Genomic DNA, 25,670 nt, shown 5'->3' with positions numbered 1-25,670 from the left:
TCAGCCAGTGAGCGGGAACCGGTCTGTATGTGGGATCCGAACCCTCGGCGGGAGCGCCGCCGCGCTCCCAAGCAGCGTACTGTAGCAGTGCGCCACCGGGCCGGCCCTCTTGTCTCCTTTTAGAAAGAAGATCTGAGCTCAGTCATTTTGGACTCAGCATTCCCACACTTTCTCCTTTTTACTTCGGGCAACACTTCTCCTAGTGATTCCTTTATTCTTTTAGCAGCTGGCTGGTATGGGGATCGAAACTCTTGACCCTGGTGTTATAACACTGAGCTCCAGCCAACTGAGCTAACTGGCCAGCCCCTCAGTATTTCTTTTAGTGCATCTTTTTGTATTGAAAATAGATGCTTTATTTTGTTTATACAAGGCACAATTTCAAAATACAAATCATATATAAAAGGTAGATATATTAGACAAAAAGTATAAATATAAATGCCTATGACTATACACATAAAATGTCACTGAGTTCCACTTTCTTCTTTCTGAATCCTTCAATTGAGAGGATTCATTGGGCTCAGCATCTCTTCTGCCTTTCTCGGCTCCCTTGTCTGTGTAAATTGCAAGTCAGGATGAGGGATGGAAATGACAGTCAAGCCGACAAGCTGTCCTGAATAACGTCATAGTGAAACAGGAGCAAAAACCCTGATTGCAGCCTCTAGCCTCTCCTGGGAGAGCTTTGGCTGCTTGGACTTTGGGTAGCGGCCCTGGATGTGAGCACGGCAGCATCCATCGGATGTTGGAGAATCCACTCGCTCCTACAGAGCCAGCACAGTGTCCAGGCCAGCACAGCCAGCAAGATCACACCAGGGACATCTGATCATCCTGGTGGGCTTTCTCCTGGCACTCAACTCCTCCCATCTTTTCTAGATTCTCGTTAGCTGAAGCAGAGCTAGCTCCTTTGCTCCACATGTGACTGGGCTGGTTTCCCCTGAGTTTCAGAGGTTGTGTGAGCAGTTCTCGGTGTCATCCTGTCCGTTGCTGGTCCTCCCAGTCATTGGCACAACTTCCATGTTTTCCATTTCAACACTGGGCAGCTGGAAAGTTTGCCTGCAAAGCAAATGATTGGCAGGTGTTGAAAAGAGGAGAGGCTGCCCTCAGATCAACAGACACTTCCAATTGAACATGCATGCCCAGCACTGTGTGGAGTACATTAGCAGACACAGGCCCTGCCCCCAAGAATCATAAAACACACAGTCCTCAATTATCTCTGTTGCTTAGAGATTAAGAAAACCTAGAATGCCTACATTTACAGATAGCATTTAAATCCTGTTTTGATCTGTTCAGCCTCCCCATCCACCAAAGGTTTACTGATGCTGTGGGGGCAATCCCCATCCTCACCCTGCTTTGCCAATCCTCTGCTAAAAAGATGCTCAAGTGGCAGGAACCAGAAAGGAAAGACTAACCAGGGGCATGGCCAAACCCGAATTGATCATCTTGATAAAAATGATTTAATATTCATGAAGCTTTTAAAGCAGTTCTTAGCAGTTCGTAAGTGTTCAATAAGTAAACAAATACACATATTAACCAGCTCCTGAATAATAAGAGTGGGGAGGCAGGACATTTTGATTACGTGTCTGCTTACCCCCTCCAGAGCCGAGTGTCCGGCTCAGCACCTTCTCCCGTGGCTAATAGAATCTCCCTCCTGAGAAGCAACTTTTGGGGCCATTTTAAGGTAAGCAGTTTGAGCTCCTTGGAGTGAGAGCTGAACTATAAATCAGGATTGTGGGTCAATTCACTGAAAATAATTTGCTAAAAGCCTGTGTGTTGAATGGCAAGTCAACCTAATAACTAATTTGCAAAAAAAACAGTTTATGGAAAGAATCGAGTGACCAATTAATCACACAACAAATTTTTAATTCTTCTTAAAGATATATTTATGAATATTGTTAATATAGTCAGCAGATATTGATATTTTCCTCTTATAAACATATTTTTTGGCTGTTTATACCACATTTATAAATTATTTTTAAGAATATATTTTAATGTATTATTCATAAAAAAGATGGTGTACATTCTTTTTGAATACATTCAATGAACAAATTTAGTCATTATAATCTCAAGAGTATAACTCCAAATCCAGCATTTTATGTAGAAATTATTCAGTTATAACAATATTTTGAAAATTCTTTTAAAAGTCATTTTCTGTTTTGTCAACATTTAGCATTTTTTCGATTATTTGGACAAATTTTTGAGTAATATATTAACCTTAGTTTAATTTTTCAACTATTTATGAGGTTTATGGCATTTTTTATTGGTTGGTCTGGTATTGACTGCTTTTGAAGATTTATATAAAGTTTTAGATGACTGGTTTTCATTTTGGCTTTATAGTAGCATTTCACAGAATTTTCATTTTGTCAAAATTAGGCTCAAAGGACCACAATTTTTCTATCAATGTAATACTTAATATTTCATAACTAGTAACTGAGAGTTTAGTTTCAACAAATCTGAAATCCACTCACTGGGTAATACTGAGGAAGGATGCAGAGGAACCATATCAACGTGGAATGCTAAAATAATGTTACTAGTTGGTGAAGTACGAAATTAAAGCTAATATGCCATTCGAGGCTTTAATGAAAGATTCATAAAAATGACTAAAGATTAGAAAATGAAAAAATAGAAACTGAAGTGTCAGCAAGTGACAGACACTTGTCACAAATGTCAAAATGCAGAATTTCAATTATTAGGAATGCAAAATTAGGAATGCAAATTAGGAATGCAAAATTAAGGCTGACCTCAATGTGTGTATTTATAGGAAAGTGTATCCACATTTAATGAATACATTGGAGAAGAATATATTCATGAATCTATCATAAGAAGAAGTGATGCGAATTGCATAGTCATCAAGTTGTGCACGTGGCACATTCCTTCTCTGGACTGGCTCTGGTAGGTTGGCCTCTGCGTCCTCAGTCGGCTCATGGTCTGAGAACTGAGGTGGGAAGTTGGAGGCTCTCTAGGCCTGGCTCAGGACTGCACAGCTCTAATGTACCTTTTGGCTGATAGGGAAGAGGGTGAGCATGAGAGTTGATGGCCAGGAAAGGATTCTTCCTTGCAAGGGCATCCCAGGGTTGTTGTGATATAGCTCTTTCCTTGTGGGAAGGAGGCACCCGGTCCAGGCTGCCTTTCCCATGCCACTCACCTTGTCCTGGTGTAACATGCCAGGAAAGACGCAGCACACACTGCACAGAGCAGGACGGACGCGGAGATGACCACTGAAAAAAAGCAGAACTCAGCTGGGACCGTGCAGCGATGTCCAGAACAGAGTTCTTTACAAATTACATGCTTGCACAGGGATCCAAGCGCCTGCCCAGCCACCATGCCGCTATGCACATTTCGTGAGGGCTGTGCAATTTGCTGTTCCACTTCTGGGAACAAACATCCCCTTTCCTGCTGACACTGCCAGTTCAAACTGTCTCCCCATGTTATCCCCCAGCTCTGCTCCTGATCCTTGTCCTTCGCAGGGAAAGTGAGCTGGGTGACAGAGAGGGGGAGGGAGTGAGTTAGGAAGGGAAAGTAAGTGCCTCGAGATCTAAGCTGGGGTGATGGGACAGGAGGACGGGGGAGGGAGCCAGTGCCACCGGAGCAGGCATTCCTGTGCTAGATCCCAAGGTGAGACAACAAACCTCCTTGCTGTCCTCTGGCATAACTCCCCCTTCCCTTCAACTCCACAGATTTAGAAACAGCATGCAGGGTCATTTTCCTCCCAGTTTCAACATCATTATTTTTTATTTGCAACTTTATGGAGGAGGAAAAGTAGAAAAGAGAAAGAAAAGGTAATCCAAGAGAGGCATCGTACATTAAGAGGAGAATAAGGTGATGGCTTAGGAAAGGGGGAGCATTTGACTGGGTTGAAATGAATGGCATGGAGCGTGGAGGCACCTGTGGTGTCTGGCCAGCAGCCTTGATGTCACCTGAGACATATCAGATGGGGTGGGAAGAAGGGGTCTTCATGGGGAAGCAAGGAGGCTCAGCCTGAGGGCGGGGGAACAGAACTAATAAAAACACTTGCAGATTTGGTCAGTTCCCCTCACTATCATGAAATCTCCCTGTGAAAATCACCCAGCTGCCCTATGTGCAAGGTGACAGCGGTGGGCATGTAGGGAAGCAGCAGCCTCGCTGAGATCCAACCACATCGGAGCTTTAAGGGGCTTCACCTGGATGACACCAGTGCACACCATGTGTACCAGGATGAGTCAGTCTCCAGGGCTCGGCATTCAAGTACAGCTCTACTGAAAAGCTGCTGAATCCAAGGATGTGGGGAACACTCAGACCTCTGGGGCTAGGACTGTAAATTGGTACAGTTTTTCTCAAGGGCAGTTTGCAACATATGACAAAAGCCTGAGTGAAGCCCATACCCTTTACTCTCTGATTCTTCTAGGAATTTATGCTAAGGGAATAGAGAAATATATACAGGGGTATCCACTCAAGTATTGCTTAAAATAATTTTCAAGATGTTAATCTAAATCTCTTATCCGTAGAAAATTAGTCATAATGTGGCACACCTATACAATGGAATAGTATTCAACTATTAAAAAAAATGAAATGGACCTACATTTATTAATTGGAAAGATGTCCACAATATCTTGAGTGAAACAGGCTGGTTAAGATAAAAAACTGAAAATAATCAACAAGCCACATGTGTCCACATATACAGAGAAGTCTTGAGGAATATATGACTAAGTGTTAAGTCATGGTGGGATTATAGATAATCTTTAATTTATTTTTTGAAATGTCGGTTTTTTAATCATATTTTTGCAAGGATACTGTAATCAGAAGAAACAGTAAAGTTATAGAAATAAAACAACTCTTAATAAAAAGCTTAGAAAAGTTGCTACAAAAGAGGTAACAGAAAACATGAGAAATTGGTACAAAATGTTTTAAGTTTTCAGACTTAACATTCATCAACATTATGACTTTAAAAAAAATTGTTTTAGTAGAGATGTTGAACTCTATGGTAAACTACGTCTTCACATTAGCTAATAAGCCTGGCATGCATTTACTGTTTCTGGAGTGATTTATTGGAAAAGGCAAGTTGATGTACACTGTAGTTCTACTTTCACAATGATTCTTCCTGTTTCTTTTAAAAGGAAAATTAAGGACGGCAGAATCAAACTCAAGAGAGAAGAGGGCTCCTGGGCCCATAATAACACAAAGCAATTTGAATTCAGTGACTTAACCCAGACCCTTAGTCTCTTCCTCAATTATATCCAGACAATTTGGTCAATAAATTGAAACCAGAATTACTGAGACAATGAATTAACAGATGACCTGCCAAGTTCTCCAGCCGTCTGTATTTCCTGGAGGGTGTGGACTGCTGGAGGAGAAAGAGATTCAGTGCAATAGAAGAGAGGAGGGGAGGAAGGGGGAGAGGAGAAAAGGGGATTATCGTACAGCAGCCAGAAAGGCCAACAGCGCCCACCTGGACCTCAGCCCACTGTGCAGACTGGGCAGGACGGGAAGGCGGCTGAGATGGCTAGTGGCCAGTATTTGGCATGGATGATGAAAAGGTCTGTGAATACACAGTCATTCCTCAGCAACACCTTGACAAAGCAAGCTGTCACGGCATAGCAGCACGAGGTCACTGTGACCAGATCACCTGTGTGCCGCGTTAGCTGACGGCAGTTTTGAAGGAGGAACATCAGTCCATCACTCCCAGGCAGTGGTCATTTTCTCTTACTTCACTAAGCACCTAAGTGCTGCGTTCAGAGGAGAAACTCAATGAATACTTAACTGATCGAATTAGACCTTTGCAATTCCATAAATAGAAGTAAGTTGAAAGTGACGTTTGCTTTTTAATGAGGAATCTGCATTTTGTAGCAGCTTCAGACCATACCTGGCACAGAACAGGAACTTGCCTTATACTGAATGAATGACCAGTGCACACCCTGTGTACCAGTGTGATATGGTATAGAGGCAGCTCCTGTCAAAGGCTGACCATATCAACTACAGCAGATTTATTTCAGATATGGAAAACTAGAGGCATAATAACATTCTGAAAAGCAAACTCTTGTGATATGGTATAGAGGCAGCTCCTGTCAAAGGCTGACCATATCAACTGCAGCAGATTTATTTCAGATATGGAAAACTAGAGGCATAATAACATTCTGAAAAGCAAACTCTTCATTCCTAGTCTACTGAATGAAGATGGCAGTGTAAACACGGTTGCAGGGGCATGCTATCCTTTGATTTTACAAACAGGAGTCTTCAAGAACAGCTTCGTCAAGGATCAGAGACTGGATATTGGAATAATTGAATAAAGTAATTGATAACAAGGGCTGCCAAGTGAGCCAGTAGATATTTAAGATGATGAAATTGGGAACCACATTTCTTAAATATTTATTATAATGGTAAAGCCCCCAAATTCATTAACTCATTTGCTCACTCATTCAATATTTCTTACTATTTACCTTTTTCTGTTGAACTGAAAAGAGCAACTTTTAAAAGTAGTGATAATCATTTATATCATTTATTTGAAAAAAAAATTGTAATATTGGTAGCATCAAGGCGTTGATTAAAACATCAGTTAATTTACCGAGCAACCACTACGGTAAAGCATCAATATTAGGACAATGAACTCAACAGATTGCTTATTCGTGCAGAAATAGCATTCCCCCCCCCACATCAAGGAGCCAGCGAGCCTCTCCACTACATGTCACAGGACACGTACTCTTGGGTCTCAGGGTGGCAGGGTTGGGATTGGCATACTTTGAAGGCACTGTCACTAAGTGCTTTTAGAAAACTAGCATGATTTTAACTTAATGGTTTTAACTAGCATGATTTCATCTTATCAGCAGACAAAACTTAACACAATGAAATAAATATTGTTTTCATCTCTTTGCTGAAAACTGAATGGTTCTATAGTTAGTTGTTCACATGTCTATCTTTATGTTTAAGCAGCCTGAAGGAAGGAAATCTTATTCAGACAACATAAAATATTTAAGGTTTTTTTTAATCTCTGTATTTCCACAGTCCCTGGTGCAGAGCTATCTTTGTCCATTATAGGCATTCAGTTAATGTTTATTACATTATATTTCAGAATTGGGAGAGAGGTTTTGATATTTTAATCCAGTGAAAGTCATGAACTGGAAAAAGTAATTATAGATTATAGCCCATAATCAAATAGTTGTTTGAAAATCTATGTAGGAAAATGGCCCCAAGGGCTGGCCCGTGGCTCACTTGGGAGAGTGTGGTGCTGATAACACCAAGGCCACGGGTTCGGATCCTACATAGGGATGGCCGGTTAGCTCACTTGGGAGAGCATGATGCTGACAACACCAAAATCAAGGGTTAAGATCCCCTTACCGGTCATCTTTAAAAAAAGAAAAGAAAAATGGCCCCAAAATTTTACATGTAGGACTTTATCTTATAAATTTACTTGCAAATGTGAGTTTTCAATTACTCGCTGTTTGCAATATAACCAAAAAATGTAAGGAAAAACATGTCTGAATAGGGAGTTGGCTAAGTAAATTGTGGCAAATCCGTACAATGGATATTTTGCAGCTGTTAAAAAGAACAAGGTGATTTTTATGCATGATGTGGAAGGATCTGCGAGGTATGCCATTATATGAAGATAAGCAAAGTGTACAACAGTAAGAATAAAACAACTGTCCAGAGTCGGTCACCCTCCCCGTGCTGGTTGTGTATTGCCCCTGGAGGGATGCACGGGAATCTGGGAGCAGCAGTTGCTTCCTTCCTGCAAGGAGATTTTGAGTCAGAGATGGGATGGGACTTACTTTTTACTGTATATCCTTTTGTAACTTTTGGGTTTTAGACCATATGCAAATATTACCAATGCAAAAAAATAAATTAAAAAAGTAAAACTATGTAGGAAGATGAATGTAGTCTGTGACATAGGAAGAAAAATGAGCTTGGCTGCTTTATTTACTGCTCTCTTCTTAAATCATGAACATATGTTTGTTTCTGTGTCCTTATTAAATACCACGGTTTTTCCATAAAAATACTCTCCAGAGAGCCTTTCTAAAATATCTTGCCTCTGCATATATGTTTCCTTCATTTTTTAAGCCATTCTAATCAACTGCTAAAATGTCCAAAGCTGCTTGTTTTTTTCCAGATGACACACTTGCTGCAGGTAAAATGAGGAATATGCTAATTACCCTGATGGGATCATCACACGTTGTACACATGTATTGAACTGTACCTCTGTATCCTTCCATAACCAAANACTGAATGAAGATGGCAGTGTAAACACGGTTGCAGGGGCATGCTATCCTTTGATTTTACAATCAGGAGTCTTCAAGAACAGCTTCATCAAGGATCAGAGACCGGATATTGGAATAATTGAATAAAGTAATTGATAACAAGGGCTGCCAAGTGAGCCAGTAGATATTTAAGATGATGAAATTGGGAACCACATTTCTTAAATATTTATTATAATGGTAAAGCCCCCAAATTCATTAACTCATTTGCTCACTCATTCAATATTTCTTACTATTTACCTTTTTCTGTTGAACTGAAAAGAGCAACTTTTAAAAGTAGTGATAATCATTTATATCATTTATTTGAAAAAAAAAATTGTAATATTGGTAGCATCAAGGCGTTGATTAAAACATCAGTTAATTTACCGAGCAACCACTATGGTAAAGCATCAATATTAGGACAATGAACTCAACAGATTGCTTATTCGTGCAGAAATAGCATTACCCCCACCACATCAAGGAGCCAGCGAGCCTCTCCACTACATGTCACAGGACACGTACTCTTGGGTCTCAGGGTGGCAGGGTTGGGATTGGCATACTTTGAAGGCACTGTCACTAAGTGCTTTTAGAAAACTAGCATGATTTTAACTTAATAGTTTTAACTAGCATGATTTCATCTTATCAGCAGACAAAACTTAACACAATGAAATAAATATNGGGATCATCACACGTTGTACACATGTATTGAACTGTACCTCTGTATCCTTCCATAACCAAACAAACAAAATGGGACCACAAAAAATAGGAGCCATTGTCTAGCAGGAAAACTTATGAATAGAAAATAGAAATAATGTTTGCCCATATCAAATAGTGATCGGGTTTTTGTTTCTTCTAGAGCTTGTCAGACTAATGTGTTCGATGACTCCTTGCTGCTGGCCGCTTCCCTCCTTTCTCTCGTGCTCTCCTGTCTTCTCCAAGATCCCCCCTTTTTCTTCCACTCTTGCAAACCCGCCTCCATCTCCCTCCCTAAGCTCACTCGCACATTCTCGTTCTTGTCTTTCCTCTCCTAGCCTGAGCGTTGTGTGTCTTCTGTAAGAAGAAGCTTTACACTGAGACACATGCACAGTCACTCTGCAGAGTGCGCAGTGCCACACCCCGGGGGGATTAGAACTGCTTCCGGCAGAGGAGTGGCGTTGTCTCAGTGGTGGCAGCAGGCACTGGTTTCCTGACGTGCCCTGAACAAGAGTCTGGCACACATGGTAGGACTGTGACGAGCTGGACCATGAGGCCCTTCCTAGTGTGTGTCTGCTCTCTGGTTTCCACGTCAGTAGTCTGACTCTTAGCAGCTACTGGTATTAAGATGAACAGGTCAAACAAAGCATTCTATAAGTAGGGTATTAATGACATTTTCTGATGGGACACTTCTGAGGGTGAAAAGGGATGTTGTTGGTGGTCATGGGGGCTGTGGGCCTGGACCAGGACTGTTTGACACACCGGGGCTGCAGTCTCCCTGATCACAAACACATTGGGCAAGGGGAAAACTCACCAGTGGCCTCCCTGGAGCCGAATGGAGAAGCACCTGTGGAGGAGAGAGGGCAGCTCAGTCACGGCTGGAGTGTCAAGGATGCCAGCTTTTCAAGAAGAAGGGAGAACCTGGACAATGTGGCTCCCACCTTAGAACTGTGGGAAGAGTCACAGCTGGCACACAGAACTCATTTTAGCAAAGCACACGCTGGAGACTCCTGGGGAAGCTGGGCCACACTCAAGAGTTGGACATGACTTAGGGAGGCCTTAGAGATGGCTTCTCCCTCCCACAGGGCCTCCAGGCCGCGGAAGGCAGCAGCCTGCTAAGCCAGTCCCCTTTGGATGGAACAACATGAAGCTATACAGTCATCTTGCCCCGGATCTCAGCCCAGATCTCAGCAGCAGCACGTGGGGCACTGGCCCTCCTAGGGCCAGGTTGGCGCTCACCTGGTGTCTCAGAGGAGGCAGAGGGTGTGAGTCCCAAGGTCTCTGCTGTTGTCTGAGGTGGGCCTTTGGAGGACTCACGGCCACCTATCTGAGTAGTCCCTGAGGAAGGTGGTTCTGATGGCATCAGCTGGGAGCCTGGTGCAGCAGCTGTCTCTGTGGTCACTGTGATGTCTGACCTGGGAGATGCAGCTGCTGGCTCTGTAGGAAATTCCAAGACAGGGTGAACATAAATATTTAGATAGTCTCTTCTCAGCTCCAGTAGAGGGTAGACCTAAGCACCTAGTCCAGTGAGTCAGCCCTGGCCAGCCCTCCCCAGCAAAATGTTCCCTTAAGTGAGTGATATTCCAATCCATCTGGAACAGCTATGGGACTTGTGAGAACTCCAGAGAATACAGCTATTTAACATGGTGCATATAAAGAAAAGATCCCAAAGATTCAGGCTTGTGTACTAGAAAAGGCATGTTAAACACTGAGAGGCTTGCCTCAAAAACACAAGTGGAGCTGTATTTGCCAAAGACAGCAGGGATGCTGACTTTATTTTTTACATGTTGGTATGACATTTGTTCTCACTATGGGACTTGTGAGAACTCCAGAGAATACAGCTATTTAACATGGTGCATATAAAGAAAAGATCCCAAAGATTCAGGCTTGTGTACTAGAAAAGGCATGTTAAACACTGAGAGGCTTGCCTCAAAAACACAAGTGGAGCTGTAGCCAAAGACAGCAGGGATGCTGACTTTATTTTTTACACGTTGGTATGACATTTGTGAAATAAGGAGAAGCCTGAGATTCGGCCCGCCTGAACTTTACAGGGTGTATTTGAGGAAAGTGTCCTGATTCAGCTTCAGTCTCAAGAAGGGGGGCTGCCATGCATTTAGGTCCCTGTCTTCCTTTTCCCTCCATGGCAGATGGCTGCCCCTAAACTATAAGGGGTGGCATAACTGTCCACCAGTCCCTTTCCATGAAAAATGGGTCCTTCTTTGACCAGTGCAGAACTTAGGCAACACAGCCAGGGAGGAAAGATCCTTGTGGGGCCGTGGCTCTCCGGACACACTGTGACCAGCATTCCCACACTCTCCCAGCCACATATCGCAAGAAGTCCTTTTACCCTTTAATTCTCTTTCATCAGCTCACACACACCCTCCCCATGCTGCCAGCACTCCAGGGTACCCTGCAGACAGAGCCCCCCAGAGCTTCCACACCCAAGTGCCTTGGTCGTGCCAGCCCATGTCCGAGGTTACTTTCTCACATCCGAGGTGCTCATGGCACAGTTTTGTCTCAGCAATAGACATCTGACCAAGCGGTTGAGACACAAAGGCAGGGCTAGGAGAGGCTACTTGATCATTTTCATCTCTTGGGTGAACCAGGTGTGACTCAGATCACAGAGGTTTTGGAATGACCCCGGACTTCAGTGGAGACAGTATCTCAACCCCTTTCTCCGTCTGTATGCCAGCCACTCACTCCCTGGGAAGAAACCTCTTCCCAGCCTCTCCATCCTCCCTCAAGCCTTGGCTGCCTAAGAACCTGGGGGGTTTGAAAGCCCCCAATTCCCAGCTTGTTCCCCAGGCCGAGCCAGAGCTTAGGGAAGGCATGACTGAGCCATGCAGGCTGACTGGAGCAGAGATGCTGTGCTGAGAGAAAGTAGGAGAAGGGGCCAGGGAGAGCCACCAACTGGGTGATGTGAAACCAAGAGTTTCATGTAAAATAAGGGAGTCATAGGATGCAGGGCATGTTACTCCAAGATACTTAGCATCCAAGATTACCAGTTCTCCTAACATCTAGAAAGTGCTGAAGAAACTGGGCTAGAAAATTACCTAAGACTCAGTTGAACTACGGAGCACCGGGAGTTTCATGCAGCGCCTCCACAGTAGAGCAATTGTCTTTAACGTGCTGATGTTTAGGGCTGGAGGGAGATACCTCTCCAGGGGTCTCCACATTTCTGCACATCCTGCTAACAGAGGGCCTAATGGCCTTTTCTCTGGACTATGTTCTCAAGGATGTTTACGTAGCATACGCCTCGAAGGCAGAGACCATGCCTCTCTCTGGGACAAACAGTGGACATGTTTCCTGCCAATTATAAAACATTCAGGTTCCCTGAGCCCAGGCTTCCCCTTTATAATGCAGCTGCTGAGCATACAGGCATCTACTCAGGGCCATCTGCATTGCCTGTGGGACTGGGGGACAAGGGAATTCATGCCACATGCTGATGCTCCAGCTGCTTGCTGTGCCCTGGATGACCGTCCTTTGTCCTCTACCAGGGAGTGTTGTGTTTTCTGCCAGCACCCATGAAATTGTGGCTGACTAATGTGCAGGTAAAGCCAAACCTCAGACTGCTTCCAGTTCTCGACAAGGATATGAGTCTACTAAATATGATCTTACACATTAATTGTGAATTTTAAACCATTATTTTATTTATTTTATTTTTTGTGACTGGCCGCCCTGCGCTCAGCCAGTGAGCGCACCAGCTATCCCTATATAGGATCCGAACCTGCAGTGGGAGTGCTGCTGTGCTCCCAGCGCCGCACTCTCCCAAGTGCGCCACGGGGTCGGCCCTTAAACCATTATTAATTGTGCGTATAGGACACCTGGATATCAAGCAATTTTGATTTAAAAAAATTAAGGCCCTATAAGTTCTTATTTGTGGCTTTAATAAAAAATGTGTTCAATGCCTATATTTGCAGTGAACACCAGCAGTGGTCCATGAATCTGTGGGATTTGGAGGGCCTGAGTGGTCGTAGGGAATGGGAATCCTCAAAAAATTTCTGACATTCCTACCTTTTCCAGAAGGGGAGAGGCTCTCTGGCTGTGGGGTCACCCCTGCCGTCTCTACTGTGGAGGGTGGCACTGGCCTTTGGCGAGTCAGGGAGGGGTCTCCTAGAGAGAGGATAACCACATGGCATTTACAATCCTGGGAGTGGACCCTGGGGCAGCTTCAGAACAGATGTGTGTGTGTGTGTGTGTGTGTGTGTGTGTGTGTGTGTGTGTGTGTGTGTATAAATCAATACATAAATTTACAATGGAGCTATCTGGCTTCCTAGGACAGGTTAGAGGCACAGGAAATAAACAACAATCCACGTTTCTCAACCCGAATGCAAAGATAGATTGCAAACTATTTCTCTAGCATTTCCAAAAAGACTTCACAGGCTAAGCATCAAATTTCTTTTCTTTTTGGCTGGAACAATATTAATATCAACTCGGTTTTATAATACTGATTTTTCATGGGGAAATAAATGATCTCTCAGTAGATTCTATTTGTTTGGCAGAAAAAATCATTCAAAGCACAAGAGGTTGGGAAAGTCAACGAAGGTAGTTAGTAGTAAAACAGTGGGGGAGGGGTGTGGACTAGACAAAAACCTAAAGATTCAACCAGTCTTTGGATTATAAAACTCTGATTCCATGTTCTCTCCTTTCCTCCCCCATCCCAGCCCGGGTCTCCAACTGGGATTTATTCACGCAAAGGATGTGGAGCTTTGAGGGAACATCTTTCCCCACAGTGGAAAAGCCCTTGTTTTTGCCCCTAGATTACAAGTTCCAGAGCGTCCAGGACAGGGTTGAGTACGACATCCACTCCTGCCTCCCACGGTTACCGCTGGCCTGGCCTTGCCCTGAGTGCCCTGCCGCTGTGTCCCCTGCTGCGTGCTTCCTCGGAGCAAGTGGAAAAGCTTCCTCCTCACCTTCCCTCTGAGGTCTGCGTGACTCTCATGCTGGGCAGGAGCAGGGAGAAGAGCTACCTAATCCTGCAAATCCAGTGGGAAAGTCTCTCTCCAAGAAGCCTCCAGCAGAGTAAGTTCGTACAGGACAGAGCTGGGAACTTTCACAGATGTCACGAGAGAAAGTACCCAGCTCGCTGCCAGACGTGAGCTGAGTACACAGTAAATGTTTGTTAAACAGGGAGTCTCTTGGAAGACCATGGTTAGTCTTTATTTCTCTAGAGGGAGGTAAAGAGGAACAGAAGTGGGCTTCATATTCCTGGAAATAGCACTCGGTGGCTTCCCTCCCCCATCCCCCCAACAGGGTTTGGTGTCTTCTAGGGTGTTACCCAGTTGTGAATGATTAAAAAACAAAGTCGATCCTTGTGACCCTCACTCATCCCTCTCTTGAGCATTGACTGGACACTGTACATGGGCGAATAAGCAAAGGGCAACTGCTCTGTGGGTCTACCCTGGTCTCTGCGTTGGGCACCAATAAACAAGAACAGCTGTTTTTTCCCTGCAGCCTGCCTCCTCCCGAGAAATCCAAAAAGCCATCTGGGAAGCAGGTATGCTCCTGAACATGCACCCTTTCCATAGCAAGTTCTATAGCTACTATAATCTCCAAACAAAGCACTGATGTTAGCAGGAGTTCATTATTACAAGGCTTCACTTAATCCTCCTACTACCCACAGTGGTGACCTTAGGTCCATTTTCTAACTGACGAACCAGAGTTCCCAGACGTCAAGGACCTTGCTTAAGGCCTCGCAGATGGCAGGTGGCAGAGCCAGGGTCTGTTTGTCTAGTTCCTGTGTATTGCCAACTCCAGCAGGTGGTGTTCAGTGTCCCACTGGCCTCAGACTCAACACAGGTCTCTTGGCTCCCAAGATGGGCTCATCTAGCTCGTTGGCAAGGAGTGGAGGGCGGTGCAGGGACAGGCTACTTACTGATGCACTTGAGATTGGGAGCTGTCCAGTGGGCAGCATTCGTGGTCTTGTTATGCACACACTCGATCAGGCTGGACGTGCCGGCTTTACGCTTGAAACCAGAGCTGCAGACGTACCGCTCCCTGGAGTGCAAAGTGTAGCTCCTGACATGGATGTCAGCATGTTCAACAGACGTCGGGGTGGGGCATGTAACACCTGCAAAATGCAGAGATGAAAGGACTTCAACCGGTTAACACGTGGGCAGCAGTCAGTAACTTCACAGCCGGGGACTGGCTTTACTATGGGCCTCTTAGGATAAAACCCACAGTCTGAGCATGAGGAAGATGTTCAGGAAGTACACCCACGGCCTAGAAACCCTCCAGGAGCCTTGCCTTAAATGCCAGACATCCAGCAGAGCTAGAGACTGGGGGGGGTGGGGGGTGGGTCACAAATAAGACCCCTCTCTTGCCCTCCACATCCATCTCCAGCCTTCACTATCTCTTCACTCTAGACCCAGCTGAGCAACAGCAACCACCTCCACGTTTGCTCCCTGCACGTGCTCCCTGCAAGGCTTTGATCCCCATCTGCACAAGGCAGCCAGCATAATCTTTAGACATGCACATTTGGTAGCTTCCCTCTTCCCTGGCTGCCTGCCAATCTTAGAATGAAAACTGAAATCTTAGGAAGTCTTCAAGGCTCTGCTGGGCCTGGCTCTGCCGGCCTGGCTGGCTCTCTTTCCCCGGCCGCTCACCGTGCCTCCCCACACTCTCCCTAGCTCCTTCCATCCTCCCTAGCAAGGTGCATGGTCCCCGATGGCTCTACATTTGTGACAGGTGGAATTGGACTCAGATAATTCCACAACTTCACCTAAAAATCTGGCAATGATGTGCTAGCTCCGTGCCTAAGAAGAAAAGGAGGGACTGAAATGTTGGCCATTTAAATTGTGGGGATACCATCTTTGTTAATGACTTTTGTCGTTATTACTTAACAACTGTTGATGTTTCTGCATCCTTGGAAAAATTCCTTTCCTAGATAAAAGCACATATACTATGTGCTTTTATAGTATATGTGCTTTTATGTACTGTGCAATATAATGTTATAGTATTATAATATTATAATATTGTATAGGATAGTATAACATTATATTGTTTAATGATATAACATTATGTATATATAATAGTATAACATAACATCGTATGTTTAATGAGCTGTAGGAGTACTTTGGGCTTTTTTCTACATTATATAACCACTACAATAATAAAACTTGCAAAAAGGAAAAGTTGACTTTTTTCTCACTAGGCAAAAATGAATGGGATCAGTACTACTTATCAAGTACCTAATGTAAAATGCTCTGGATCACAGGAAAGAATCTATTCAAGGCCATGATAACAATTTTGTAGACTGCGGTTCTACAAAGAAACCCCCAAAGGATCCTTAAAAAGCGAGGGGGCAGCCAGTGCCTTCCCGTGCCACGTTTCCTCCAAACCAGTGCTGCTGGCCTGTCCTCGTTTAAGATGAGGTCCTGTCCCATGCCGGGAAGATTGTAGCTAATGTTAAAAAGCAAGACTTTTCTTTAGGCACTTGAAGTAACTGTGATTTTTTAATACTATTTTTCCTACGAACTCAATACCTCACTAGGTTTTCTGTGTGTAGAAGAGATGAGTACAGCTGGTTTCTGGGGCCAAGCCTTGCCTTGGGGGTGGAGGGGGTCAGGAGGGTGGTGGTGATTTCCTGTGCAGCGTGTCCCATGGTCCTGTCCAGGAAGCGTCTCCTCATTATGCAAGTGTGTATGTATACTGTGTGGTTCTTGGGCCAAGATGCTGGCAAAGGGTAGCACTGAGATCAGCAAGTCAGCTGGAAAACATAAAAATCTATGGGTTGCCTGCAGCTGCCTGGAGGCCTGGCTTTTTGGTTCCATATTGGGAAAGTCTCTGTAAGTATCTGCTGAGCCACTGGTGTGTCAGCAGGTGAGAGAGGTGGACTCAGACAAGAGAACTGAGTGGAGTGATCTTTCTATGAATGCAGAGTAAACTGAGGGTACACCAGTTGTAGTAGCAGTATGACTCACAGACTGGAGTACAAAGGCCATGAGCCCAATCCAGCCTGCTGTCGATTTCTGTAAATAAAGTTTTATTGGAACCCAGCCACATTCATTTGTATATTGTCAATGGCAGCTTTCCCACGGCAACAGCAGAGTTGAGTGGTTACAACAGAGTTGTTGCCCACAAAGTCTAAAATACTTGCTACCTGGCCTTTTACAGAAAAAGTGTGCCAGCCCCTGCTCTATGTAGCCTTGAAACAAACCATTGCACTAGTTAATAAGGCCAATTGCCCAGTGAGTCAGCATGGAGTGCGTGCAATATGCAGGGTAATTAAGGTTGACAAAGGTAATAAAGCCCATATAAAAATAAAAACCTTTCTGTGTGAATAAATCCAATGTAAGTTAAAGGCAAATGACCAAACAAACAAAAAAATGGCATCTCCTAACTACAGAGCTAATTCCGCTCATGTGTTAAAAGCTCTTAAAATTCAATAAAAAGACTGCCAATCCCATGGGAAAACAAGAAAAAAATAGAAACAGGTAGTTCACAGAAAAGGAAATACAAATGGCTCTTAAATATATAAAAAGATGCTCAACCTCATCCATAGTGAAAGAAATGCAAAATAAAATAACATGAGATACCACTTTTCAGCCACCAAATTGGAAAAGAGCCAAAAGTTGAGTGACATAACGTGTTGGTCAAACAGGCACTTTGACAGTGCTCGAGCAACCCCCACGTGGCCATATTTGCAATCTCTGCAGATTACAGACGCACGTGACTTCTGGCCCCACAATTCCACTTCTAGGAATTTATCATATAGATATGTCTACATACCTGTGAAACATTATTACAACAGATACTTTAACACAGCAACTCTCCTTCTAAGAATATATTTTCAGATATTCTGGCATATATTGTGAAGTATGTGCAAAGTTATTGATTGTAATGGCCAGTGTCTATAAATAACCTTGCATGTTATCAGTAGGAGACTAAGTAAATTATAGCACAGCCACAAGGCTTCTTACAACAGACTAAGCTCTTTGTGCACCGAAGTGGAAAGATCTCCAAGATACAGTTATTGTTGGGTTGAAAAGAAAAGGAAAGGAACACTGTGTATCATATGCTACCATCAGTGAAAAAAGGAGAAACAACACATATACATAATTGTTTGTCTCTACACAAAATCTCTGAGAGAATACACAAGAAACATAGCACTGGGGCAAGACAGCAGAGAAATGGATGGGAGAGACTCTTCACTGTACGTGTTTTCCTGCTTTAATTTTTAATGGTGCAAATGTTTTATCGATTAAAAATGCTTTTGGAGGGCCGGCCCAGTGGCGCACTGCTACAGTGCACCACTGGGGAGCGCGGTGGCGCTCCCGCCGAGGGTTCAGATCCCACATACGGACCGGTTCCCGCTCACTGGCTGAGCGAGGTGTGGGAGCGATGCCGAGGGTTGCGATCCCATTGCCGGTCCCGGTCCGGTGCGGGCACGACACTGAGGGTTGCGATCCGTTGCCGGACACGAAAAAAGACAAAAAGGAAAATAAATAAATAAATAAATAAATAAAAATGCTTTTGGAGCTGGCCAGTTAGCTCACTTGGTTAGAGCGCAGTGTTGAAAACAACCAAGGTCAAGAGTTCAGATCCCCAGACTGGCCAGCTGCAAAACAAACAAAATGCTTTGAAAGTGTTTGCAATGTTCTATTTCTTAAGCTGGTATGCACATGAGTATTTATTATTCCTTTTACATATTACATCTATGCTGGGGTGAAAGTCAAAATATTTAACAACCAGCACCACTCAGACTGACCAGTCAGAATAGATGCTGGTATTGCCCCGGACCAGACAGGGTGACCACAGACAACAGGGAGGGCCACACCAACGAGGACCAGCCGTGCACACATTACATACTGTTTCAAATACCTGAAATACTTCATAATAAAAGAGGTGGGGGAGGGTGGATTTTAAAACACCCTCCCACAGGAAGCCAGAAACCTTGGTTGAAGCTAGGGCAAGAGAGGGTCGCGTGGTGCCGAGAACGGGTGCGCAGCGCTGCTACTGCGATGCGCCTCCTGACACATGAATGTGAGAAACGCAGGTCCTAGCATCAGAATTTCTGCCTTTCTAGGAGTAAGTTAAGGCAGCTTGGAGTAAAAAAGGAAGCCAAGAAGCTTTGTCAGGCCATCGGGTCAGATTTGGACACCCTCTTGGGAGAAAACCCATGAGTCACTCCCAGCCAACTATGGCTGTAAGAGAACACATACTGAATGGGAACTAAGAATGATACCAAAAGAAGATAGAGCCAGAGCCAGAAGAAGTGAAGTTTTCTTTAACCTATGAATCTGTGTTTGAAATTCCCCCCTCCTTCTAATTAGAAGTTGAAAGATTTGAGAAGGATTTTGACCCTAATGTTTTCTTTGACCAGGCAGTCCTACCTGAGAGTCTGAGCGTCTTGTGAACACACAACTCCCAAGCCGATGAGGTGAGCTCGACACCTATCCAGGTAGATGGTGTGTGAAGCTGGGAGGGCGGATTGTGAGAAATCTCATTATCATTCCCAGCTCTGGGGTGAGGATTCCAGAGTCCAGGAGCAGGACTCCTCCAGGTGTTCTGGAAAATGTCCCCGATCTTTTGGTTGGGTCTTCTAGTGGTGCTGATTTCCTTCTGCTTCTCTCAGATACATCAGTCTTTGATTTCCCCAAAAGTACCTGTGCCTGCCTTCCAGCCATCAGAACCTTCTCCTGGTTGTGCAGTGTCTGCAGCCAGCTTTGATTAGCTGGGACCCCCAGTAGCAGCTGTCTCTCTCACACCTTCTCACCTGCCCCCTGTGGATGGTCTCTTTCTGCCCAGAAACTCTGGCTTTCTGGACTAGAGCCCTGACCTGCTGCCAAGGTGTGGCCAATCTTTTCTTCCAGAGCAACTCCCAGGTGTCCACTGTGGAATATACCAGAAAGCATATGTACTTTACAGGGCCTGGTTTTCCAAAGCCTTGCAGTTTCAAATATCGACCTTGCAAGGACAGGAAATTTCCGTCAGGGTATAAGTCCCTGTTACAAGATAAGAATTGTGGCACAGTAGGTTGCTGGCTCAAAGACAGACTAGTTACCGATTGTTGTGTAAAGATACTGAGAAAGTGCTGTTAAGAAGGAATGTTTGCTAAGATCAAGCTGTTGTTGATAGGACCACTTAGTTGCCTTACTCGAATGTCATCTGGCTTGTTTCACTGAAAGTTACCGGCTTATACTGTTAAACTAAAACCCCACCTTTGTCTCTTCCTGTAACTTCCTGGTCTGGAAAATAAATGCAGGAAGAGAATCCCAATTTGGCATTAATTTCCCAAGGAAGGGATCCCTCTTTCTTGAGGGTTCCTGCGGAACATTAGCCACTTCGGGGCCTCTCATCACTGCTCAGTAGAGATGGGCTTTGAGTAATCCTTTGCGTCTCCATCACCCAGGGGAGTGGGGTAACAAATCCGTGGGGGGCGAAGCAACGTAAAGCAACAGTCCACACTCCCCAGCTGCTGGCTCAGGTCTGGATGTCAAAGGATGAAGGCCAGAATCACGGGGACACTTATCCACCTGACTCCTAGTATCACCATGCCTCATGCCGTTCCCCCATCACGTGGAGCTGCGGCTTGTCAGAACCAGCAGGAGCCACACCTGAATTCGGGATGTGGTTTGAACAATCTACTGGAAAGTCCCCGACAGCCTTCCGACAGGCCCGTCAGACCGAGGGGCAGCTGTGGACTCTGCCCTCCAACTTGAGGATGTCCTCCCCTGCTCCCCTTCAGGCTCTGTGGCTGAGGATTCAGCAGGCCTCCCGCCGAAGCCCACCTGAGCTATGACAGCTGGGTGGGGTTGTTGGCTTCAGCCTCCGCTTTGGTTTTCCTGGTCTCAAGAGAAAAAATGCATCGTTTGATTTTTGTTCATAATCCCCCCACTGATTCTTGTGTGTGCATGTGTGAGTGTACATGTGTGCACGTGTGTGTACATGTGTGTGCCACTCTGCCCTCGGTCAGTGCCTAGAAGCAATGACATATCAGCAGCTATCACCTCGTGCCCAGATCTTGGTCTTCACTGAAAGGACACAGAGCTTCTGGGAGAAAAGGCAGAGAAGCCAGGGATGGGACAGGGAAAGTGGGAGATGAGCCTGGGACATCTTGTCATCCTAGAGAGGAAGGAAACTCTCACAGAATGAGGACATGTCAAAAGGACACAGTGGCCAGGTTGAACAGACTATTGCTGGCCAAATCTGGGAGAATTTGAGCATCGAAACACATAAAGAGAGTGACAAATTATAACTAAGAGAATAAAATGAAATAAGACTCCCTATGTCTGTACTGATACAAATAAATAAACGAGGCAGAAGAGAAAGCCCCCTTACAGCAGGATGCTAACTAATAAACACAGAAAGAATAATCGAATAAGAAAAGAAACTATGGATGCTAGAACCAGTGGCTTAAAGTGCCATGAGGAGGAGGATATTTGCTTAGTGTGGTGAACTTGTATTGCATGTTTAGCTGAGCCAGATACGCATTCCTTAAATTCTGTTCCCAGTTAGCCCAAGTAACAGGGAAGAGGAAAGGAGGAAGGAACACGTGGGGGCTCCGTGGCTTAAAGTGCCATGAGGAGGAGGATATTTGCTTAGTGTGGTGAACTTGTATTGCATGTCTAGCTGAGCCAGATACGCATTCCTTAAATTCTGTTCCCAGTTAGCCCAAGTAACAGGGAAGAGGAAAGGAGGAAGGAGCACGTGGGGGCTCTATGCTGCCACTCCTCTGTGGGCCACGTGGTGGCACGGTGCACAGCAGGCCGGACAGCTCCTCCAGCACCAGGATCTTTGCTGCAGATTCTCACTCTTGGGCCAGGTGCCTACTTAGCTCCGTGGGAAGGAGCTTCAGCTTCCCCATCAGGACACTGGAGTCTCGAAGGTCAAGGTTAAGGACCAACATGGGGTCCAACCCAGCCCCATAGGTTCCAGGTTGTCCTGGCTTCCCCCACGTCATGTCCATCTTCCCATGCAGACTGCCCGCCCTGGACTTCTGGCTCCAGCACCAGGCACAGAACAACCAGCTCTCACAGACCCCACAGTCAGCTCCACGCCTGCAACAGGGGCTTCTGCCACTCTTCAATTCTTAGGCTCAGAGTCCCAATGGACACGCACAGCCTCAAAGTATCTTCCTACAAATCAGTGGCCAGTTACGATGGGAGAAATGGTAACAGCTGGCAAGTACCTCCTTAACCAGGTGATCAAAGTCATCACCACCAATACCGGGACAAGCCGATGTCATGCACCTCCTGATACCATTCACCAAGAAGGACACAGCCTCACATCTGTGGTATTCCTGCCCCAAATCCAGAACCTGAACTAACCCTGAGGAAACACCAGATGAACCTCAGTGGAGGAACATTCTACCAAACTGTGGAATGTTGGCCTGTGTTCAAGATCAAGAAAGATAAAGGCAGAGGAAGAGTTCTGGCTTGACGTGATCCTGGATTATATCTAGAATTAGGGAGGAAATTGCTGGAAAGGATAGTACTGGGGCAATTGACACAATTTAATCTGAACCAAGTATTAGATACTATTTCATCAAAGTTAGATTTCCTGATTTTGATAATGGTAGTATAATTACATGAGTGTTGTTTCGAGGAAGTTGTGTAAGAGAATATTGTTCTTAGAAAACATACGCTGAAGGCCACTGTTTGGCTCAGTGGGTTAGAGCATGGTGTTATCACACAGCGATCAAAGGTTCAGACCCTTGCACAGGCCAGCCACCAAAACAAACAAAATGCACTGAAGTATTAGGGCATAATGTCTCCAGCTTACTGTTAACGGTTTAGGAGCAAGAGCATGTGTATAATATGTGTAATTCGTACGTATGGATAGAGAGCAGGAATGATAAAGCGAACGGGCCAACATGCAAACAGTTGGTGAATCTGGGTAAAGGGTATTCAGAAGGTCTTGGTGCTATTCTTGCAATTTTACTATAGTTTCAAAGTTATCACAGAATAAAAAAGTTAATAAGCAAAGTGAGTAACCAAGGAAAAACCACTGGGCAAGAAGTGCATGGGGCCCTTGGAGGAAAGAGCCCTCAATGATGCAGGCCACGACTGGCTATTGGTCAGGGAAGTTTTCCTTCATTATTTCCCCAATTGTGGTTTTCATAGTGCTAACTCATCCTCTTTTCTTGTCCTCTGCTCACATCTTGTGGAGTCCTTTCCAGGGCCCAGTGCAGCTGATTCCTCTCCTTCCACATCTGTATTTCGGTCATGGTTTGGGTTTCCTGGTGGGACTGCCAGGGACCTGTTGAAACAGTGCTGGGCCCTCCCCAGAGCTCCTGAGTCGTGAGTCTGGAGCAGGACCTGGGAACCTGACTTTCTAAAGAATTCCAGGTGATGGTGGTGCTGCTGGTCCAGAATCCGTATTTTGAAAGCAACTGCTCTATGGTATTTATACCAAGTGGCTTTTTAGCACTCATTAAAAAATTCTCTCAAAGTAAAAGATCACAGCTCATTCATACTCTTTTCAGGCCATGGCATTGACTCTGTCAGTGAGGATTCCTTTCACAGTTTCCCTTGATGTGCTCTTCTGAATTTCTATTCTAATACTTTTTACTGGATCTAATTCCCCCACCTCTATTTCAAAAATCTACCTTCCCGTGTGTGTGCGCGTGTGCGTCTGTGTGTGTGTGTGCATGCGTGTGTGTGTGGCGTGGCCACAGCATAGGTGTAGCCCCATGCTACCAAAGTCTTAAATTTGCATGTGTGATGCTTTGCTGTATGTTATCATAGCTGGGAAAATACTTAGGAATGGGGTGTGAGGTGCGGTGGGGAGGAATGACCATAAAAAACAACTCAGCCCAACTGTAGATACACTTGACAGCAGACCAGAACGGGTAGCCCCATAAAAATATTAGACTCTGCTCTTTGATAAAATGTTTCTTCCTTCTCAGGGAATCTGAATTGACCCTGGACCTTTGGACCTTTCCAGGTGCTGTTACATTATCTGTGGCTTCAGAGAATAGGAGAGACTTGAGGTTCCCAGGGCAAATAGCTAGATAGTGACTGGGTGTAGTTGATAGGAGTGTATCTAACTGGTTTCTTCCTTATCTGCCCTTTTTCTTCCTCACCCCAAGCCTGCTCTTTGACATCATTGTGTTGGGCCTGGAAGGATCTCATGAGATCACAGAGTCCAGCTCTCTTCCTCCAGAGGACTGATGGCCCCTGCTGTGGGTCATCCTTAAACCTTGGAAGGGTGAGGAAGTCTCAGAATCCCTCCCTCAGCCCAAACACCACTCAGGTAGTGACTCACAAGACCAGTCCATTCTTTGTGGTTGCAAAAGCACTTTATTCAGTATGAAGCACCCTTTTCCTGAAGGCTGATGTCACTCTAAATTCTGGTTGTAATTCCACATTTTTGTGTGTGATTTTTGTTTCTGAGATACAGGGCACAGGGGATAATGGACAAGTCAGAGGCACACAGCGTGGCTCTGCTGGGCATGATGGATACTATTTACTTAGAACTCTTTGGGTCCATGCCTCTGAGAAAGCACAAGGATGAGCAAGAGTTAGCCAGAGGAAGAAGGCGGGGTCAGCAAGAGAGCAATCCAGGCAGAGGGACGAACATGGACCCCAGGCCCCTGAGGGGAAGGAGCTGGAGGGAGGGAGGAACTGACCAGGGACCCCATCCAGTGACCTGTAACTTACCACACCTGCCCTCTGCACACAGAAGAATGTCCAACCTGATACTCGTCTTATTCCTACTGGGAGAGAGTGGGCTCAGCAAGGCTGGCTGTCAGAAAAAAGACATGAATGAGGCGGCTTCTGCCCTCCCTCATCCAACTCATGGCAAACATGGATTAATGGACACAAAGGCCCAAGAGCGGGCACAGCCAGACAGATATGACACACTTAGGTTAGCTCCACAAAGACTCAGAATCAAAGAACATGGGGCCTGGCAGGTTATCCATTCCATCTGCAAACCAATCAGTAAATGAAAGAGTAATGAGCGAGTGGAAGGCAGAAAGATTTAGGGCAACAATTCCCACAACAATTCTGATTAAGTAACACAGGTGGGAAGGTTAGTGGAAAGGGTGCTGAGCATGCATTTAAAAGCGGGGTGATGAGGCAAGTCTGTCCATCATGCTGGTTTCCATTTCCTTGTGGAAGAAGTGAGCACAGTGGATTGGATGTCTGCCCAAACTCATTGAGACGTGGTCCCTACTGTGATGGTGTTAAGAGGGTGGGAAATCCTATTGTGGTAGTTGAAATGTGGGGCCTTGAAGAGGTGATTGGATTGTGAAGACTGCACTCTTGTGAATGGATCGATCCATTCTTGGAATAACGGGAGTGTTTCTGGTGGCTTTAAAAGGAGAGTGAATGAAGAGTTTGGTCTCTCTGTGCTTCTGCCATCCACCATGTGACACCCTACTTTGCTGTGAAGAGTCACAAATATAGGAAGTGCTCAGTTTCCCTGGGTTCGGGTTTCAGGACACACCTCTGGGTTTCAAGCCACTCTAAAGGTCTCAGGTCCTGTTTTAGTCCATTTTGTGTTGTTATAACAGAAATATCTGAGGGTTTCAGGACACACCTCTGGGTTTCAAGCCACTCTAAAGGTCTCAGGTCCTGTTTTAGTCCGTTTTGTGTTGTTATAACAGAAATATCTGAGACTGGGTAATTTATAAAGAAGAGAGGTTTATTTGGCTTACGATTCTGGTACAGCAGCATCTGGCACGGGCCTCAGACTGGGTAATTTATAAAGAAGAGAGGTTTATTTGGCTTATGATTCTGGTACAGCTGCATCTGGCACGGGCCTCAGGCTGCTTCTATTCATGGCAGAAAGTGGCAGGCAGCGGGCGGGTTCACGCAGATCACATGGCGAGCG

The 25,670-nt window shown here is 45.1% G+C and overlaps 1 protein-coding gene across 1 annotated transcript in view; it reads right to left on the bottom strand.

Annotated features, from left to right (window-relative positions):
• Positions 1 to 339: 339 nt before the first annotated feature.
• IL15RA (interleukin 15 receptor, alpha) overlaps positions 340 to 25,670 on the bottom strand; it is a 37,105-nt gene continuing 11,774 nt past the window's right edge. Inside the window, exons 3-9 of the mRNA XM_008569422.1 lie at positions 14,764 to 14,958; positions 12,903 to 13,001; positions 10,128 to 10,325; positions 9,703 to 9,735; positions 3,140 to 3,212; positions 1,586 to 1,705; positions 340 to 1,050 (exon numbers count right to left, since the gene is read on the bottom strand). Coding sequence (XP_008567644.1) covers positions 939 to 1,050; positions 1,586 to 1,705; positions 3,140 to 3,212; positions 9,703 to 9,735; positions 10,128 to 10,325; positions 12,903 to 13,001; positions 14,764 to 14,958 — 830 coding nt within the window. The 3' untranslated portion in view covers positions 340 to 938. The remainder of the gene's footprint in view (positions 1,051 to 1,585; positions 1,706 to 3,139; positions 3,213 to 9,702; positions 9,736 to 10,127; positions 10,326 to 12,902; positions 13,002 to 14,763; positions 14,959 to 25,670) is intronic.

This window comes from Galeopterus variegatus, unplaced genomic scaffold, assembly GCF_000696425.1.
Source record: "Galeopterus variegatus unplaced genomic scaffold, G_variegatus-3.0.2 Scaffold493, whole genome shotgun sequence".
In the NCBI taxonomy this organism is placed as follows: Eukaryota; Metazoa; Chordata; class Mammalia; order Dermoptera; family Cynocephalidae; genus Galeopterus; species Galeopterus variegatus.
This window is presented reverse-complemented; position numbering and strand designations above follow the sequence as displayed.